Below are 19,471 nucleotides of genomic sequence, written 5' to 3'. Positions count from 1 at the left end.
GGCAGGTAGAATTCTAATAATAATAGATTTTTTTCCCTAACATATTTTTTATCTATATTATTTTCCTTGCATCATGATAGAGAATGGGATCAACTTCCATGAATGCTGACCTACTCAGAGATTTCTGAAATATGCACACAAATAATTTCTGTGATTATATGGGAATGTGAAGGATGGTGTATGCATAGAATTTAATTTACTGAAAAACACAGTTTTGGCTGGGTGTTTTTATTTATTTTTTAATTTTTTAAAAAACTTATTTATTTATTCATGAGAGACACACAGAGAGAGAGGCAGATACACAGGCAAAAGGAGAAGCAGGCCCCATACAGGGAGCCTGATGTGGGACTCCATCCCAGGACTCCAGGATCACGCCTGAGCCAAAGGCAGGCGCTTAACCACTGAGCAACCCAGGAATCCCAAACTAGGTGTTTTTAAAAAATGTCTCCTAGGGGAGGTGTCTGGGTGGCTCAGTTACTTAAACATCTGACTCCTGATTTCAACTCAGGTCATGCATGATCTCAGTGTCCTAGAATGGAGCCCTGTGTGGGGCTCCAGGCTCCATAGGGACTCTGCTTGAGAATTCTTTCTCTCTCTAAAAGAAATATAATCTTAAAAAAAAAAAAAAGTCTCCTAGGGGTACTTGATTTTGGCTCAGGTCAAGATCTCAGGATTGTGAGATCAAGCCCTATGGTGGTTTGCACTGGGCATGGAGCTTGCTTAGGATTCTCCCTCTCTTGGGATGCATGGGTGGCTTAGTGAGTTAAGTGTCTGCCTTCGGGTCAGGTCACGATCCCGGGGTCCTGGGATTAAGTCCCACATCCGGCTCCCTGTTCAGCGGGGAGTCTGCTTCTCCCTCTGCCTCTGCCCCCTGGCTTGTGCTCTCTGTCACTCATTCTCTCAGAGAAATAAAATCTTTAATAAAAAAAAAAAGAAAAAAAAAAGATTCTCTCTCTCCCTCTTTCCCCCCAGTTCACATGTGTGGTTTTTCTCTCAAAACAACAACACACACATGGTCTCCTAAAAAGCAGGATATTAGGATTGGCCTAAAAATAAAAACTAATGGCATTCGATAAAGGACCACTCGGTTTAATAATTAAACCACATTTGTAAGGTACATATTATAAATGAATTCTATGAAACATTCCACTTTGAGATAAATTCAGCCAAACCCAATTAATACAGGCTTATAAAACAACCTGCCCAGTCAAAAGCAGCAGTGAAGGGGGTAAAACCTTCACACCAAGTTCTTGGATTTTCAGTCACCTGATTTATTTATTTATTTATTTTTAAAGATTTTATTTATTCATGAGAGACACAGAGAGGGAGAGTTAGAGACACAGGCAGAGGGAGAAGCAGGCTCCATGCAGGGAGCCGGATGTGGGACTTGATCCCGGGACTCCAGGATCACATCCCGGGCTGAAGGCAGATGCTCAACCGCTGAGCCACCCAGGCGTTCCTCAGTCACCTGATTTAAAAATGACTATGTAACTGTTTATTCACACCCATTGTAACAGAGCTCTGGAGTTTATCAAGTTTACTTCTTTGCTCAATATGTCAACTATACCAAGATCAATGGACTGCCAGGCCCCCTACAAGTGCTTCCCCCAAATATAAAAAAGGGCAATAAACCCTGTTAATTTTTTTTTTTTAGATTTTATTTATTTATTCATGAGAGACACAGAGAGAGAGGCAGAGACGCAAGCAGAGGGAGAAGCAGGCTCCATGCAGGGAGCCGGATGAGGACTCGATCCTGGGTCTCCAGGATCACACCCTGGGCTGAAGGCGGCGCTAAACTGCTGAGCCACCTAAACTGCTGGGCCACTGGGGCTGCCCCCCTGTTACCTTTCAATTATTACTTTGTTCCTTCTTTAATACAGGCAGTAAAATGAAAATACTTTCTAAATACCTGTAATTTTGCATTTACATTTTGACTGGGCTCTAGCAGAATTAGTTTAAAAAAAATTTTTTTTAAAAAGATTTATTTATTTGAGACAGAGAGAGAGAGAGAGAGAGAGAAAGAGAGAACATGAGAACACAAGCAGGGCAAGCGGCAGGCAGAGGGAGAAACAGAAAACTGCTGAGCAGGAAGCCTGATGCGACTCTATCCCAGAACCCTGGATTACGACCTGAGCTGAAGGCAGATGCTTAACTGACTGAGCCACCCAGGTGCCCTGCAAAATTAGTTTTACCTGAGATAATACACAATAATTATCTCATGAATGGTTAATATACCAGGCACTGCACTAAAGTATATCATATGCAGTCTCATGTTAATCTTACAACTGTGAACAATATTAGACCCATCTTATAAGTGAGAAAGATGAGACTGGGGAGACATTCCGTAACTTTCAAGTGGCAGACCCAGAATTATAACCCAGGTCTGAAAACAAAAAAACAAAACAAAACAAAACAACCCAGGTATGCTAGACTCTAAAGTTTGTGCATGGTCTTTACTTCCATGCTTCTTATACTCCACCACCTCTCCACTGAAGACTGTTACTACTACAGAGGGGGCAGGAGGGGCCAGACTGCAATAGCAAGCCTCAAAATAATTTATAAAAATGTACTAATTAGGGTGGCTCAGTGGTTGAGCGTCTGCCTTTGGCTCAGGGTGTGATCCCAGAGTATTGGGATTGAGTCCCACATCAGGCTCCCTGCATGGAGCCTGCTTCTTCCTCTGCCTATGTCTCTGCCTTTCTCTGTGTCCCTCATGAATAAATAAATAAAATCTTTAAAATAAATGTACTAATTATAATAAGGAGGTAGAGCAGAAGTGGGATGAGGGAAAAAAATAAGAGCAGGTGTCTTTTTGGTTTGACTTGTTAAGTTTTCAGTATCCTTTAAATATCTTAAGAGTAAAGGGCATAAACCTGTAAGGCAAATAATATATTCATTGCACATAAAATTCCTGTATTAAAAATTTCAATACCATAAATTATGATGTAAGAGAATGTACATAAATAAAAAATTTGCTCAATATATAGAAATGAATAGAAAGCCATACTTACAATAGCCTTTTGAGCAGAAACCATGCCAAGAGACAGAGAGGACATATTAGTATGAAGCAAACACAGCAGCCAATAGAAGGAACGATTTAGTAATTCAAGAACAGAGGTAAAAGTTATACATTTTTTTTTAAAAAAAGTACATTTATCTTTCTTCTATGGTCTCCTCATCCTGTCTTGTTCTCTTGAGTTTTATACACTGTGGCTAGCTCAAATTATCCATATGACTGGATATAAGAATGCTTTTTCTGCTTCCATGCTAAAGATAAATGACATAAAAATAATAATAAAAATGTGTAAACCATCCTACTCTCTGACTTAGGGTCACATGAAAGGACTGTGCTTTTGGTAACAGAAATAGGCAGAAATTATGCTGTTCTTCAGAGAGGACCAGTTCCATCTGGTTGGTTGTCCTATGTACTACATATTCCTGAGATGCAGCACTATAGGTTAGTGAAAGAGAAGACAAAAACATCAAACATTTGCTGGGGGAAAGAACCACACCATTTATTTCTTCTCACCATTTTGAGGTATATCACAATAAAGGAAGTTCCTATCTGAATCTTTTATATATATATATATATATATATATATATATATATATAATGCCATAGATCTCATTGTGTTTTAAAGTCCCCAGGCAATTTTGAAGTTTAGTTAGGTTTGGTTTGGTTCATATATATATATATATGAACTCTAAGGAGATATATCTAAGAATTTAGAGCAACACATTTCTTTAGCATCTGGGTAGTTAAATTAACTTATGCAAAGGGTACTTTCAGGGCTAGCATTTCACTTCTGAAGTATATATTCTCTTTAACCAATGGCACACAGCATATTTAATTAGATTTCATTACCACCACAGTGATACCTAAATCAGGCTATGCAAAATTACTTTTTAACAGAATAAACTCCTTCTGTACATTCTGCTACAAGTAAGTGAATCAAGTATGTATAATAGCTATAACTGTAGCACTAAGGTAGAGCTGATATGACTTCTTCGGCCATTCCTACAGACCACATGCCCTTCCCCTCTCTCCCATAACAAATCAACAAAAAGTCTCCTCAAAGTTTTGTAAACAAAGTTTATATTTACCTCAGTTTAAGAGATCTAGTGATTTTACTGAAGAAATCACTTTGGTTCATCTCTAATATCCTCTTACTTAGACTGAGATTTTAATACACTAATGTTGTTTTGCTTCACCTCTTTCTGGTTGAGCATTCTGGATTAAAAACATGTTTAAAAGTAAACCATGATATTTCAAACTAGTTCCATTTTAATAAGGGAATTAAGGTAGTTTAGATGTTGGTGACAATTTTAGGAACTAGGAATCAATTTGGGATCTAAGAAGGACTACCAACACACTAATTGAAGAATAAACTAAAGTCAGTGATCTTAGGAAGAGCATACTGCTAATAGAAGATAGATGTATATTTATGAAACTTATAAAATTAGGTCAATGATGAGCTTTTTTATCTAATATTCACAGGTTTTGAGTAATAGACTGGTACCTTCATTGGTTCCTTTTGTTTTCATACGCTCCTACATTAACAAGGTTGGATAGAAATGATATATCTATGGTTCTGACAATTCTCCAAAAAGACTATCAGTGAAAGCAACTATGTAGATTTATACTCAAAGGCCAGAGTTTATAGAAAATTACACCAGCAATAATTAACCAAGAGCCAACTGTCTGAAGCAAAGATTGATCACTAAAATTAAGGCTTTCTTTCCTCCTCTTTACACTATTTTTGAACACTCTACAGTTGTAGTTCCACCGTATACTGCTTATTGAATGTAAAGGATTTGCAAAATTTAATTGACATTTCATTAGATACTCAGACTATGTGCTTCATAAGCACTGTGATAATTTAGAAAGTGAGTATGAAAACATGAAAGTCCATCTAGTTCTTCTGGTTCAACACATTTAGTACATTCTAACGTGAGCATGCCAGTCAAGCAGGCAAGGCTATGACTGATATGCAAAGTATAAGGGAATATTAAAAAAGGTCACTGAACTTATATTTGAGTGGGGCAGGGCTGAGGATAGTAAGAAGGATTCAGAAATTCTGAGATGGTTATTTTTAGGGATAGCATTATATTTAAAAATATAAATTACACATAAAAAATTTCTACTTGAACATGCTAATTTCTACTAGCATTTTGTTGTTGTTGACCTGAAGGAAAAACCCTATATTCTGAATACTGAGATGAGTCCATTTATAACACAAAGCCTTGGGGAGCCTGAGTGGCTCAGTCAGAAAACCATGTGACTCTTGATCTCAGGGTCATGAGTTTGAGGCCCACAGTGGGTGTAGAGGTTAATGTATGTAAGTGAATAATAAAAACTTAAAAAAAAAAAAAAGTAGTTTCCCTACTTTCTAAAGCAAACAAATGAAAACCACCACCAATTAACTCCTTAGTTAGTAACACAAATAAACTTCTAATTCCTAGCCGAGTGATTCCAAAACAGACAATGAAGTACTGTCTGGTCTTTTTCATAAGGAATGTTAGTAAAAAGAAAATATTGCTTCTTTTCTATTACCAATGTAATTATAAATTATTTTGATAGAGACAATCAATTAAAAAATAACATTGTGAAACTGTTGCACCATAGTTGGCACACGTTAAAACTTACATCTTCTGCTTTTGAGCCTTGATCTTGTAAAGACTTTTGCAATTCTTCAACTTGTGACTGTACTTCCAGAAGTCTTTGATTTACCAGCCTAGAAATCAAATGAATAATAATTTTCCAAATCCAGACTTAATTATACTTTCTCCTTAGGTCGTCATATTGGTTAGAGAGACAGCATAACTCGCAAAACAAACCCTCATGTTAAGATAAATAGTAGAGCTCACTGTTCTGGTTGGTTATATTTTGTTTACTTAAAATTTCTATGATGATTTCAAATATGGTAGTTTAGTGGACATATTTTGTTGCACAAGTATACTTGTTTACACATATCGAATTATTTGAAGCTCACTTCAATACATTTTTATTCAAGCTATGTATCAGGCACTATGCTCAGCCCTATGTTAAAAGATCCCTGTACTCAAGGAATTTAGTGAGGAAGCCAAATATTAAAATACAAGATAAATACTTCACATAGTACATAGAGGTCCCAAAAAGGACTAACGACTGCTTGAAGCAGCAAGAACCTTACCTAATTGTGTGGAGGAGTTAGGCTTGACTGAACTGAGACCAGAATAAGAAATAAAAATACTTAAGTGATTAAGGGTGGAAAGCGGATTTAAGACAGAATTCACCATGTCCAAAGCCCACAAAAAAATAAGGGGGTATAAATGAGGTCAAGAATGGCATATCTAGAGCCTACTTAAAAAAATATTTTTTTAAAAAAGATTTTATTTATTTATTTGACAGAAAGCACAAGCAGGGGGAACAGAGGAGGGAGAGAGAGAAGCAGGCTTCCTGCAGATCAAGGAGCCTAATGTGGAGCTGGATCCCCGGACCCTGCGATCATGACCTGAGTCGAAGGTAGACGCTCAACTGCTGAGCCCACCCAGGCATCCCAAGAAAGATAAAGTCTTAAATGCTCACGTTAGATTGGCCATTTAAGAGATGACTGGTTATTTTAATAGGAAACACGTCAGTGAAGCCTGACCATCTTGAATTAATGACAAAACAGGACAGTGAGTACTTAGGATGGAAACAGCCAGAAAATTCAATAAGCCATTATTTTTTTTTACTAAATAAACTAAGAAATTCTTACTATAAATGTTCCAAGTTCTGTAATTAGTGAAAATCACACTAAAAATTCAATCAAATCTATAGTAATAACTGATATTTCTCACATTGAGGAATTTGGGTGTTTTTTAAATAGTGAAGGAAATATCTGAAAACCTATATTCTATATGGGGAGATACACAAATACATTACTAGTGACACTGTAGTGTTGTTCAATTTTTTCAGAAAGTAATATGGAAATATATTTCAAGCTATTAGAGTAGTTCAACTTAGCCACTTTTGAAATTATTTAGTCAACAAATATTGTAAACCTATTAGGTCTTGGTAATTCCCATAAAATATAACAAAATATAAATATATAATAAAAATATAAAATATAGTAAGTAAGTCCATATCAAGATGTTCCTTGTAAGTATCTAAAAACAACTCCAATGTCCAGTAATGGCAAATAGACAAATGAACACAGCAATATAACAAAGTGTGAAGTATACATAAATACACAAGCGAAGCTACTGGTGAGCTTGGCTCTGGTAGAGCCCTGACTGCAATAGGAAGCAGTGCCCCAAACCTTAAAGATAGCATGACCAACAGCAGTGTAGATACAGTATAGAACCAGCAGCTTGAAAAATGCCAAGGGCAGACTCGAGGGACACTGATTTGCTCCTCTGGGACTGTGTCCCAGAAAGACAGGGATCAGGCACAGACCCTTCCAGGAATAAGGGAACTGGCAAGTACCATTTTTCTTTGCTTGTCTTCCAGCACAAACACATAGCCACCACTCCTACTTAACTTCTTGCACCAAGCACTGTCTCATGTTTCCACCTCTCACAGTCACGCTCCTCTTAGTCCTAGTGCTGCAGGCCTCCTCCTGCAGAAGACTGGCACAAGCCCTGCTAACACCACATCTCCTAACCTGTGTGTTTTGTGCGACCTCTGGTCTCACTTGTGAGGCAGATCTCATTTCACAAGCCACCACTACACCCCTTGTTAAAACACTCCCCATCCCTGCTGGGGACCAAACACTGCCCACAAATAGGCAAAGAGAATATCTATAGACAATGGGAATGAAGGAAAAAGAGGTCAAGACTCAACAGCAGAGCACACATGTAGGAGACACTCCAAGAAGTGCCAGGCCCTGGGGAACAGGGGACACTGCAATACAGGACATCTTCTTCATAAGGCTATTATTATTATGAGCAAGAGAAGTAGCTGACTTTCCTACCAGAAATAGACACAGAAAATAAGGCAAAATGAGGAGACACAGAGATATTTGTCAAATACAAGAACAGGACCAAACCACAGCAAGAAACCAAAGCAAGAGAGACATATGTAATAATATGCCTGACAAGGAATATAACGTAATGACGATAAGGAAACTCACTGATTTTGAGAAAGGAATGGAGGACATCACTGAGACCCTTAACACAGCATTAAAAAGGAACCAATCAGGGATCCCTGGGTGGCGCAGCGGTTTAGCGCCTGACTTTGGCCCAGGGCGCGATCCTGGAGGCCCAGGATCGAATCCCACGTCGGGCTCCCGGTGCATGGAGCCTGCTTCTCCCTCTGCCTGTGTCTCTGCCTCTCTCTCTCTCTCTCTGTGACTATCATAAATAAATAAAAATTTTAAAAAAAATGGAACCAATCAGAAATGAAGTATACAATAAATGAAATTAAAAATACACTTGATGGAATAGCAGGCTAGATGAAGTAGAGGAATGAATTAATGACGTGAAAGAGCAATGGGAAGTAACCAAGTTAAGCAAAGGAGAAGAAAGAAAATTAAGCAAATTGATAATAGTCTTAGAAAACTCAGCAACTCCATCAAACATAATAACATTATGCAATATAGGGATCTCAGAAGAAGAAGAGAGAGCTGAGGGAGCAGAAAACTTATCGGAAGAAATAACAGCTGAAAACTTGCCCAGTCTGGGGGAGGAAACAGATATCAAGATCTAGGCGGCACAGAGATCCCGCCAAAAATCCAACTCAGAAAGATCCATACCAACACATATAATAAGATGGGAAGAGTTAGGGATAAAGAAAAAAAAATTAAAAGTAGCAAGAGAAAAGAAGACAGTTACATACAAGGGAAACCCCATAAGGCTATCAGCAGATTTTTCAGCAGAAACCTCACAGGACATAAGGAGTGGCATAATATACTCAAAGTGTTGAAAGGGAAAAAATCTCTAGCCAAGAATATACTCTATCCAGCAGGACTGTCATTCAGAACAAAAGGAGAGATAAAGAGTTTCTCAGACAAACAAAAGCTAAAGGAATTCATGACCACTAAACCAACCCTACAAGAAATACAAGAACAAATACAAGAAATACAAAAACAAATACAAGTCCCCAGAAAGGGGACTCTGAGTGGAAGGGAAAGGCCATAAGGGAGCATGAAAATTAAAATACACAAAAGTAGTAAAAATAAATATTTCTGTAAAAATCAGTCAAAGGATTCATAAAAGGAAAGGATGTAAAATTTGACACCATATGCCTAAAAGATAGGGTGGGGGGGAAGGAGCAAAAAATGGGTTTAAACTTAATATAAACTGCTATATGCAGAAGATATTATATACAAACCTAATGATAACCACAAATCAAAAATCAGTAATAGATATGCAAAGAATAAAGAGAAAAGAATCCAAATATATCACTAAAGAAGCCAACAAACCATGTAATAGAACAAAGGAAGAAAAGATCACAGAAAAACTATAGAAACAGCCACAAAACAAGTAACAAAATAGCAATAAATACACATGTATCAATAATTACATTGGTATAAATGGACTAAATGCTCCAGTCAAAACAGGGTGACAGAGTAGATAGAAAAACAAGACCCATCTGGGGTGCCCGGGTGGCTCAGTGGTTGAGTGTCTGCTTTTGGCTCAGGTTGTGATCCTGGGGTCCTGGGATCGAGTCCTGCATCAGCCTCCCTACAGGGAGCCTGCTTCTCCCTCTGCCTAAGTCTCTGCCTCTCTTTCTGTGTCTCTCATGAATAAATAAAATCTTTTTTTTTTTTTTTAATTTATGATAGTCACAGAGAGAGAAAGAGAGAAAGGCAGAGACATAGGCAGAGGGAGAAGCAGGCTCCATGCACTGGGACCCCGATGTGGGATTCGAACCTGGGTCTCCAGGATCGTGCCCTGGGCCAAAGGCAGGCGCCAAACCGCTGCTGCCACCCAGGGATCCCATGAATAAATAAAATCTTAAAAAAAAAAGGGGGGGGGACCCATCTAGATGCTGCCTACAGAAGACTCATTTCAGACCTAAAGTCATATGCACATTGAAAGTGAGGGGATGGAGAAACATTTATCATGCAAATGGTGCCAAAAGAAAGTCAGAGTAGCTAACTTATAATGGAAAAGGTAGCTTTAAAACAAAGACTGTGGGGGTGCCTGGGTGGCTCAGTCAATTGGGCATCTGTCTTTGGCTCAAGTCATGGTCTTAGTGTTCTGGGATGAAGCTCTGTGCTGGGCTTCCTGCTTAGTGGGGTGGATGCTTCTACCTCTCCCTTACTTGTGCTTTCTCTCTCTTTCAAATAAATAAAATCTTTAAACAATAACAACAAAAACAAAGATTGTAACAAGAGATAAGGACACTATTTAATAATAAAGGAGACAATCCAACAAGAGGATATAACAATTTAAAATATGCACCCAACATGGGAGCATCCAAATACATAAAACATTTAATAACAAACATAAAGGAACTAATCTCTTGTAATACAGTAACAGTAGGGGACTTTAACACCCACTTACATTAATGAATAGATCACCCAAACAGAAAATCAAGAAGGGAAGAGTGGCTTGAATGACATCCTAATAAAAAATCAAGGCTCCAACCACAGGATGATAGTCTCCTCTAGGAGGCAAGGAAGAAGGAAGGAGGAAGGAGAGAGGAGGAGGAGCTTTAGGAATGGAAACCATAGGGGCTACCAACTGTTTCTGAAGTGTGTTTTCCTTAAAAATATCTGAATCTGAAATGGCAAAATTTTAATTTATGTGACCCTGGATGCCTGGTGCATAAACATGGATTCCATTATTCATTCTACTTTTTTCGTGTGTTTGGCAAACATCTTAATAAAACGTTAGAAAATTAAAAAAAAAAATCAAGAAGGAAAGTGTGGCTGAATGACAGAACATCCCATCCAAAACAGCAGAATACACATTCTTTTCTAGTGCATATGAAATATTCTCCAGAAGAGATCAAGTACTAGGCCAGAAAACAAGTCTCTCAACAAATTCAAAAAATCAGTCATACCACAAATCTTTTCTGACCACAATGCTACGAAACTAGAAATTAACCACAAGAAAAAATCTGGAAAGAGCATACATACGTAAGGGTTAAATATCATGTTACTAAACAACGAATGGGCCAAACAAGAAATCAAAATTACATGGAAACAAATGAAAATGGAAACACAATGGTCCCAAATCCTTGGGATATAGCAAAAGTGGTTCTATGAACAAGTTTATACTAATATAGGCCTATGTCAAGAAGAAAAATCTCAAATAACCTCACTTTTCACATAAGAGAAAAAGAAGAACAAAACCCAAACCCAGGAAATGGAATGAAATAAAAAAGGTCAGAGCAGCTTTAAATGATATACAAACTAAAAAAACCATTAGAACAGATCAATGAAACCAAGAGTTTGTTTTTTAAGATTTTATTTATTCTTTTGAGAGGTAGAGGAGAGCATGCATGCACGTGCATGAGCAGGGGAAGGGGCTGAGGGAGCAGCAGACTCCCCACTGAGCAGGGAGCCAGATGTGAGGCTCCATCCCAGGACCCTGAGATCATGGCCTGAGCTGAAGGCAGATGCCTAACTGACTGAGCCAGCCAGGTTTCTGTTTATTGCAGCATTATTTTCCAGAGCCAAACTATGGAAATAGCCAAATGCCCTCTGATAGCTGAATGGATGAAAAGTTGTATATATAAAATGGAATAACTGTCATAAAAAAGAATGACACCTTGCCATTTGCAATGACATGGATAGAAAGAATAATGTTAAGTGAAATAGAGAAAGACGAATACTATATGATTTCATTCATACGTGGAATTTAAGAAACAAAACAAATGAGCAAAGAAAAAAGAGACAAACCAAAAAACAGACTCTTAACTATAAAGAACACACTGATGGTTATCAGAAGGAGAATGGATGTGGGAATGCAGGAAAAAAAGGATTGGGATTAAAGTGTACACTGATCATGATGAAAACATAAAGTAAGATAAAATGAGTAAAAAGAACAAACACAATACTAAGTTGTAAACAGCTGTAAACGTCATCAGGATTTAGGAGGTAATCTGTCATCTACAACATGAGTGCTGTGTCAATGACAAGTAGTTGTTTTGTTTCTGATGAGAGATGACCGATAGCTGTAAGGCCTGTGAGAAACAATGCAAAGCATTATAAAGGAAGTTGTGGGTGTCAATTTACCGGAAAAAAATTAGGGTACAGAGAAGGGCTTCCTGTACGATGGCTAAAATAAAGCCCAGAGGCAAAGGATGATGGAGGTCAACAGAGTGTTCTCAGTGTGGGTCTGCATGATTGCCCCCTGATTTCTGCAATTCCCTTTCTCCTCTTTTCATTTAAAACTTTTTCTAAGTATTTTTAAAAAGTACTCATTTTCTATGCTCTTACAACTGATATAAAACTATTTTCCTTTAATTTATACTTAATTATGCTCTACTAATCATCCTGGTATTTATACTGCTTGCTGATTCTACCTCAGCAGCTTTAAAACTTAAGGTGCCAAGAAGGGCAGGACATGTAAAATTGTCCTAACAGTACTGACTCACAAGAATGACTCATATCTGGGAAATGCCAAATCAATAAGACATAATAAAGAATCTGTAATATCAGGCAAACTATGAAACCATTAATAAAAATGTCAAATCCCTCAAAAATAACAGTGTATCACAGCACTAAGGAAAGGAAAAGTCATCATATGTTTGGTATCTAAGAAACATTTCCAAAAAAGAAAAGAAAGATTGTCACAACAGGATATAAAATTAGTCCTTTCCAGAGTAAGCTACTGCTTTATAAAGTAGCTTTGAATGACTGCCTAATGCAATACACTGAAAACTTACAAGCAGAAAAGTGGTTTTCTTGTATAATTTGCAGATTCTAAATTCTCATAATTGTTTATAAGATGAAAGACATTTTTTCAGGGTCCCAAGAAATAAGAGCTTGTTTTTTTTTTTTTTTTTTAAGCTCTTATTTGTGGGGAGGAGGGGGGGAAGCTCTTGTCAATTCAGTTTTGATGGATCCTATTTTTCTCATATTAACTGATCCTTCAATACCTTAGCTTACAAAAACAGGGTAAACTTTATTAATCTGATAATATATACAACTGAAATTGTTAAAGACTGAATTAATGATCAGATTTTTTTTAATCCTCTAGTTTTAATTAGAAAGAGAAAAGGGGAAATAAAGAGGAAATGTTGTTGTAAAGAGGCACAATACTTTTCCAGAATGGATTAAAGTCCTCTTAAAATGGAATGGAATAACATATTATCAGTTTTCAAAATATAATTCAAATATTTAAAGTAATCAAAATCAAAGAAAACAGAGAAAACCGGTGTCTACATGCTGCCATCTATATACATTCCTACCTATTCTCTGTCTCTAGCTCATTCTTGCGCAGATTTGCATCATCCAGAAGGCTCTGCAATAAGGCGATTTTTTCATTGTCTGAACCCTCTTGGTTAATTTTTAACATCTTATTCTCATGTTGAAGACGAATAAGTTTCTCCCTAAATTAGCAAAAAAAAAAAAAAAAAAAAAAAAAGCCTGATTATGTGGCACATCAAAACAATATCGTTATAAAATCCAGCTATGCACAATTACAGATTTAATACAAAGGACAGAAATGAAAAACAAAATACCTGCAAAGAATTTAGCTCTTGTAACTGGCTAAGACATTACATTTCAGGTCTTGAGTACTTTCTTTTCAGAATGAATAATCTGAAGATAACAGCATCCAAACATCCAAATACCATGATTTGTAATGAATGATATCAAAAATTTTTTTCTTTTTGGTTTAAATGTTTAAGCTAGGAGTGCATTGAGTGCATATTTGTTCTTTGGTTTGTATCCAAAAATACAATCTCTAATGCTTTGCTCTTGAAATGCCAATTACTTGGTGTCAAGATATAATATTCAATAAAGAATGCCTTCAAGATATGCAGTCCCCCCATTCCAATAAAAATGTTAAATTGTATTCTTGCTAACAAGCTGTATTATCAGAGCTTATCTGCTATTTACACTTATTCACAATCTTTTCATATCATTAAATATTATGTTAATGATAATACTTTAAATGACAAGTTAAACAATATGGATGAATTGTTATTTATTTAATCAATACCCAATTATTTCAAATTTGACTGTTACTAATTCTGAGCTTTAACATGCTAGTAATAATCAGCTTTATTGGTTATTTCCTTAGGATTAATTTCTAGAAAGGTGACTTAAGGGTTGAGACACAGGCACATTTAAGATTTATTTATTTATTTATTTTTGTGTGAGAGAGGAGAGAGAGAGCGAGAGTGAGAGAACACAAACAAAAGGGCAGAGAGAAAAGCAGACTCCCATTAAGCAGGGAGCCTGACATGGGGCTTGATCCCAGGATCCTGAGATCATGACGTGAGCTGCAGGCAGATGCTTAACCGAGTCACCCAAGCACTGAAGAGATAGGCACCTTTGTAGATAATATCCACATTCTGCCAAACTGCTCAAAGGAAAAGTTGTATCACCACAAGAGGAAAAAAAAAAAAGAATTATGTGTGGTGATGTTAACTAAACTTACTGTGGTGATCGTTTCACATTATAGGCATATATGAAATCATCATGGGGACACCTGGGTGGCTCAGTGGTTGAACGTCTGTCTTTGGCTCAAGGCGTGATCCCGGAGGTCCGGGATCAGGTCCCACATTGGGCTCCCTGCATGGAGCCTGCTTCTCCCTCTGCCTTTGTCTCTGCCTCTCCGTTGTCTCTCATGAATAAATAAATAAAATTTAAAAAAAATCATGTTGTACACCTTCAACTAAAACAATATTGTATCTCATCTCTTTTACCATTTCATTTTCTTGACAGCTCTTCGGGAAACAGTATATTTAAATTTGTACTGAGTCATTCTCAAAAAAAGCCATTTTATTTGTTGAATCTTTATCATTTTTCTTTTCCTCAGGTTAAAAATCCAACTGCATAACCTAAAAGCCTCCTTGTTTTAATTTTTATTTATTTCTTTATTAATGAATAGAGGAGGCATACATGTATGAGTGCGAGGAGGGGGAGAGGGAAGAGAGAATCTTAACCAGATTCCACACCTAACATAGAGCCTGACACAAGGCTTGAGCCCATGACCCTAAGATCATGATTTGCTGAGTGGAAATTTAGAGTCAGACACTTATCTGACTGAGCCACCCAGGTCCCCCGCCAAAAAAAATTGTTTTTTTTTTTTTTTTTTTTTGTAAAGCCATGTACTTAGAAGCATTTATAAATAATAAATGTTCATTCATTCTACAAATATTATTCCTCCAAAAATGAAGTACCACATCAGATGGTAGAAAAGTGAAATATACAAGGTGCTTCCAGTGTTGGTGTTGCAGTATACTCCTTTTGTTTATCCTCCTTAAATAAATGCCAACAACATAAGAGTTTTCATTTATTATTATTCATTTACAGTATATATAAATAATGTCATTTATATATACTGAATGTCTATGGTAACTTTCAGAGTTCATAAAGTTCTCAGACAACCATTATTTCATTTAATACCCTCAAAAATGTTATGAAAAATCAAGACCAATGTCTATTTTAAATGGGGGCAAACAGTCCCAAAGAAGGTAAACCAATATTCAGGGTTAATCATTCTCCTTCTGCTGGATACTTGGTGCTTCTCCCCCTAACTTTTCATTCTTACATATCAAGCCATATATTAAAATAAACAGAATTTTAAAAACACTATGACTAAATAAGAATGTAAGGTAATATTAAGGGAAGAGTAGTAGAAATGGGGATATACTTCTGTCTACTCCAATATAGCTTTCCCAGACCATTTCATGCAGTTAATAGATAAAATATTTTTTTTAAAGATTTTTATTTATTCATGAGAGATACAGAGAGAGAGAGGCTGAAATACATGCAGAGGGAAAAGCAGGCTCCACGCAAGGAGCCCAATGTGGGACTCAATCCCGGGACTCCAGGATCATGCCCCAGGCCAAAGGCAGGCACCCAACCACTGTGCCACCCAGGCGTCCCAAAAGATAAATATTAATGACTAATTACTTCACAGGCTGTTGGTTAGGCATAACCTTTGTCTTTTTTTTTTTTAAAGATTTATTTATTTATTTACTTATTTATTCATAGAGACACACACAGAGAGAGGCAGAGACACAGGCAGAGGGAGAAGCAGGCTCCATGCAGGGAGCCCGACGCAGGACTCGATCCCGGGTCTCCAGGATCATGCCCCGGGCTGTAGGCAGCGCTAAACCACTGCGCCACTGGGGCTGCCCATAACCTTTGTCTTTAAGCCAAATGTTTTCACTGCTAAATATCTGCTAAGGATACCCAACCACGAATATGTGGGTTTGCTATGAATATGTGAAAAACTGTCCTACTGAAGTGGGACAATCAAGTCTCTTGCGCCAAATTAAGAAAGCTTCTAACATGCTGAAAACATGGACATTAAATACTGAGTTCATGTTGAAAGTGTCAGTAATAATAAGAAAGTGATCCTTGGAGGGGTGCCTGGATGGCTCAGCCAGTTCAAACGGCTGCCTTTGGCTCGGGTCATGATCCTGGGGTCCTGAGATGGAGCCCCACGTCAGGCTCCCTGCTCAGCGGAGAGTCTGGTGCTCAGCGGAGAGTCTGCTTCTCCCTCAGCTGCTCCCCCTGCTTCTGCTCTCTCTCAAATATATAAATAAAATATTTAGAAAAACCTGATCCTCTTTATATTGTAGAGGGGTTAAGTTTCCTCCAGGAATGTTACACAATACAACTGTATTTCATGATCTCCTTACCTGATTTCAGGTGTAACAATCTCTGCTGCCAGACTATCTGAAGATTCTTGACTTCCCAGAGGCATTAAGCCTATAAATATACAAACATTGATACAAGGTTTAAGAGAGAGACGAAATCAGACAAACTATAAAGGACTCTTAATCATAGAAAACAAACTGAGGGTTGTTGGAGTAGAGGTGGGTGAAGGGATTGGGTAACTGGGTGATGGACATGAAGGAGGGCACGTGATGTAGTGAGCAGCGGGTGTTATATAAGACGGATGAGTCACTGGCTCTGCCTCTGAAATCGATATTATACATTAATTAACTGAATTTAAATTTAAAAAATATAAAAGTAAAATAAAGAGAAAGCACATTGATTTCCTTTAGTTTTACATGAAACCTTACTTTAAGCATTAATTTTAACATTTAGAATCTTCATTTTAGTTAAGTAAAAGACCATACAAGTTGCCTTATGTTATCATCATCATTTTAACCATTTTGAAGTGTACAAATGAGTGGCAGCAACTACATTCATTATGCTGTGGAACCACCACCACTACCTATTTCCAAACTCTTCACCCCAAAACATAAATTTTGTAACCATTAAATAACTCCCTACTCTGTTCTTCCTTAGCCCCCATAACCTTTATTATACTTTCTGTCTCTCAATGAACCTGAACAGCCTAGATACCTCATATAAGTGCGACAATACCAGTATTTATCCTTCAGTGCCTGAGTTACTTTGCTTAGCGTAATGTTTCCCTCCCCTCCCCTCCCTCCCTCTCTCTCTTTCTTTCTCTCTTTCTTTCTCTCTCTCTCTCTCTCTTTCTTTCTATCTTTCTGTGGTTTAGGTTTTATTTCATCATCATAAACTGAACTCTGCAATCCAGCTAGACCTGGGGAAAGGAACCACGGAGTCCGCAGAACTGCAGTGAGAGTGCAGAGACTCTGGGCTATTTCAAGCAGGTGGGGGTGGAGGGGCACTCTCCTGAGCTAAAGGAATGGTCTGGAAGTTCAGATAAAACAGGAGTTAGATTAATCAGATCTGTCCACAGTCGGCGATGGTGATCTTCTTGCTGGTCTTGCCATTCCTGGACCCGAAGCGCTCCATGGCTTCCACAATGTTCATGCCCACCTTGACCTTGCCAAAAACCACATGCTTGCCGTCCAACCACTCAGTCTTGGCGGCGCAGATGAAAAACTGGGAACGGTTTGTGTTGGGTCCAGCGTTGGCCATGGACAAGATGCCAGGCCCCATGTGCTTCAGGATGAAGTTCTTGTCATCAAACTTCTCCCCGTAGATGGACTTGCCCCAAGTGCCATTGTGGTGTGTGAAGTCCCCACCCTGGCACATAAATCCTGGGATAATCCTGTGAAAGCAGGAACCTTTGTAACCGAATCCCTTCTCTCCAGTACTCAGAGCAAGAAAGTTCTCTGCTGTCTTTGGAACTTTGTCTGCAAACAGCTCGAAGGAGACGTGGCCCAAAGGTTCGCCGTCCATGGCGATGTCAAAGAACACGGTGGGGTTGACCATGGCTGGACGGTGAAGGGCGGCTCCGGGGCGGCGGCGTCTGCCAGTTTAATGTTTTCAAATCTCAAATGTGTAGCAGAATTTACCAGAACTTCATTCCTTTTCATGACCAAATAATACCCATTACACAACGACATTTTGATTTTCTTGAACCATTCATCTGCTGAGGAACATTTAGGTTGTTTCCATCTTTTGGGTATTGTGAACTAGCATCTGCTTGAGTACTTTTTCATTTTTAAATTCTTTTGGATATTTACTTTGAAATGGAATTGCTGGATCATACGGTACGTTTAACTTATTAAAGAACTGAACTCTTCCACCAGAGGCTCCCCATTTTACATTCCTTACAGCAATGTTCCAATTTCTCCATGTGACTCCCAAGAATTATTTTTCTTTCTCTTTTTTGGGTAATAATCCATTCCAAATGGGTAAGAACCATCTCACTGTGGTTTTGATTTGCATTTCTCTAACGATGTTGATATTGAGCATCTTTTCATGTGCTTTTTGGCCATTTGTGTATATTCTTTGGAGAAATATCTATTCAAGTCCCTTGACGATTTGTGAGCTTAGTTGTTTTTTGCTGTTGTTGAGTTGTATAAATTCCTTATATATTCTGGATATCAATCACTTATTAAATATAGGATTCACAAATATTTTCTCCCCATTTTATGGGTTGCCCTTCCACTATCTGGGCTCTCTGTTCTATTCCATTAGTTTATAGGTCTGTCCTTATACCCATAGCCACTGCTTTGATTGCTACCATTTTATTAAGTTTTGAAATAATTAGGGTGAATTCTCCAACTTTTTTTTTTCAAGACTATTTTGGCTAACCTGAGTCTCTTGACATTCCATATGCATTTTAGGATGGGTTTTTCTTTTATTTTTAAAGATTTTGTTTATTTACTCATGCAAGACACAGAGACATAGGTAGAGGGAGAAGCAGGCTCCCTTTGGCGAGCCCAATATGGGACTCAGTCCCAGGACCCCAGGATCACGACCTGAGCCAAAGGCAGACACTCAACCACTGAACCACCCAGGTCCTCCTAGGATAAGTTTTTCTATTTCTGCAAAAAAAAAAAAAAAAAAAGCCAATAATATTTTAATAAGGATTGCACTGAATCATCTCAACAATAGGTTTATAGTTTTCAGGGTGCAAGGCTTGCCTCCTTGGTTAAATTTATTCCCAAGTATTTTATTCTTTTTGATCTTATTGTAAA

The 19,471-nt window shown here is 37.8% G+C and overlaps 2 protein-coding genes across 3 annotated transcripts in view; both read right to left on the bottom strand.

The window, feature by feature from the left end:
• HOOK3 (hook microtubule tethering protein 3) overlaps positions 1 to 19,471 on the bottom strand; it is a 112,540-nt gene that overhangs the window by 20,046 nt on the left and 73,023 nt on the right. For both annotated transcript variants that reach the window (XM_055335221.1, XM_055335222.1), the window contains exons 14-16: positions 16,742 to 16,811; positions 13,331 to 13,471; positions 5,648 to 5,735 (exon numbers count right to left, since the gene is read on the bottom strand). In XM_055335221.1, coding sequence (XP_055191196.1) covers positions 5,648 to 5,735; positions 13,331 to 13,471; positions 16,742 to 16,811 — 299 coding nt within the window. The remainder of the gene's footprint in view (positions 1 to 5,647; positions 5,736 to 13,330; positions 13,472 to 16,741; positions 16,812 to 19,471) is intronic.
• LOC129515963 (peptidyl-prolyl cis-trans isomerase A-like) lies at positions 17,676 to 18,267 on the bottom strand. Its single transcript, XM_055335229.1, has one exon. The coding sequence runs from the start codon at positions 18,255 to 18,257 to the stop codon at positions 17,763 to 17,765; it is 495 nt and encodes a 164-aa protein (XP_055191204.1). The 5' UTR covers positions 18,258 to 18,267; the 3' UTR covers positions 17,676 to 17,762.

This window comes from Nyctereutes procyonoides, unplaced genomic scaffold (assembly GCF_905146905.1).
Source record: "Nyctereutes procyonoides isolate TBG_1078 unplaced genomic scaffold, NYPRO_anot_genome, whole genome shotgun sequence".
NCBI classification, from domain to species: domain Eukaryota; kingdom Metazoa; phylum Chordata; class Mammalia; order Carnivora; family Canidae; genus Nyctereutes; species Nyctereutes procyonoides.
This window is presented reverse-complemented; position numbering and strand designations above follow the sequence as displayed.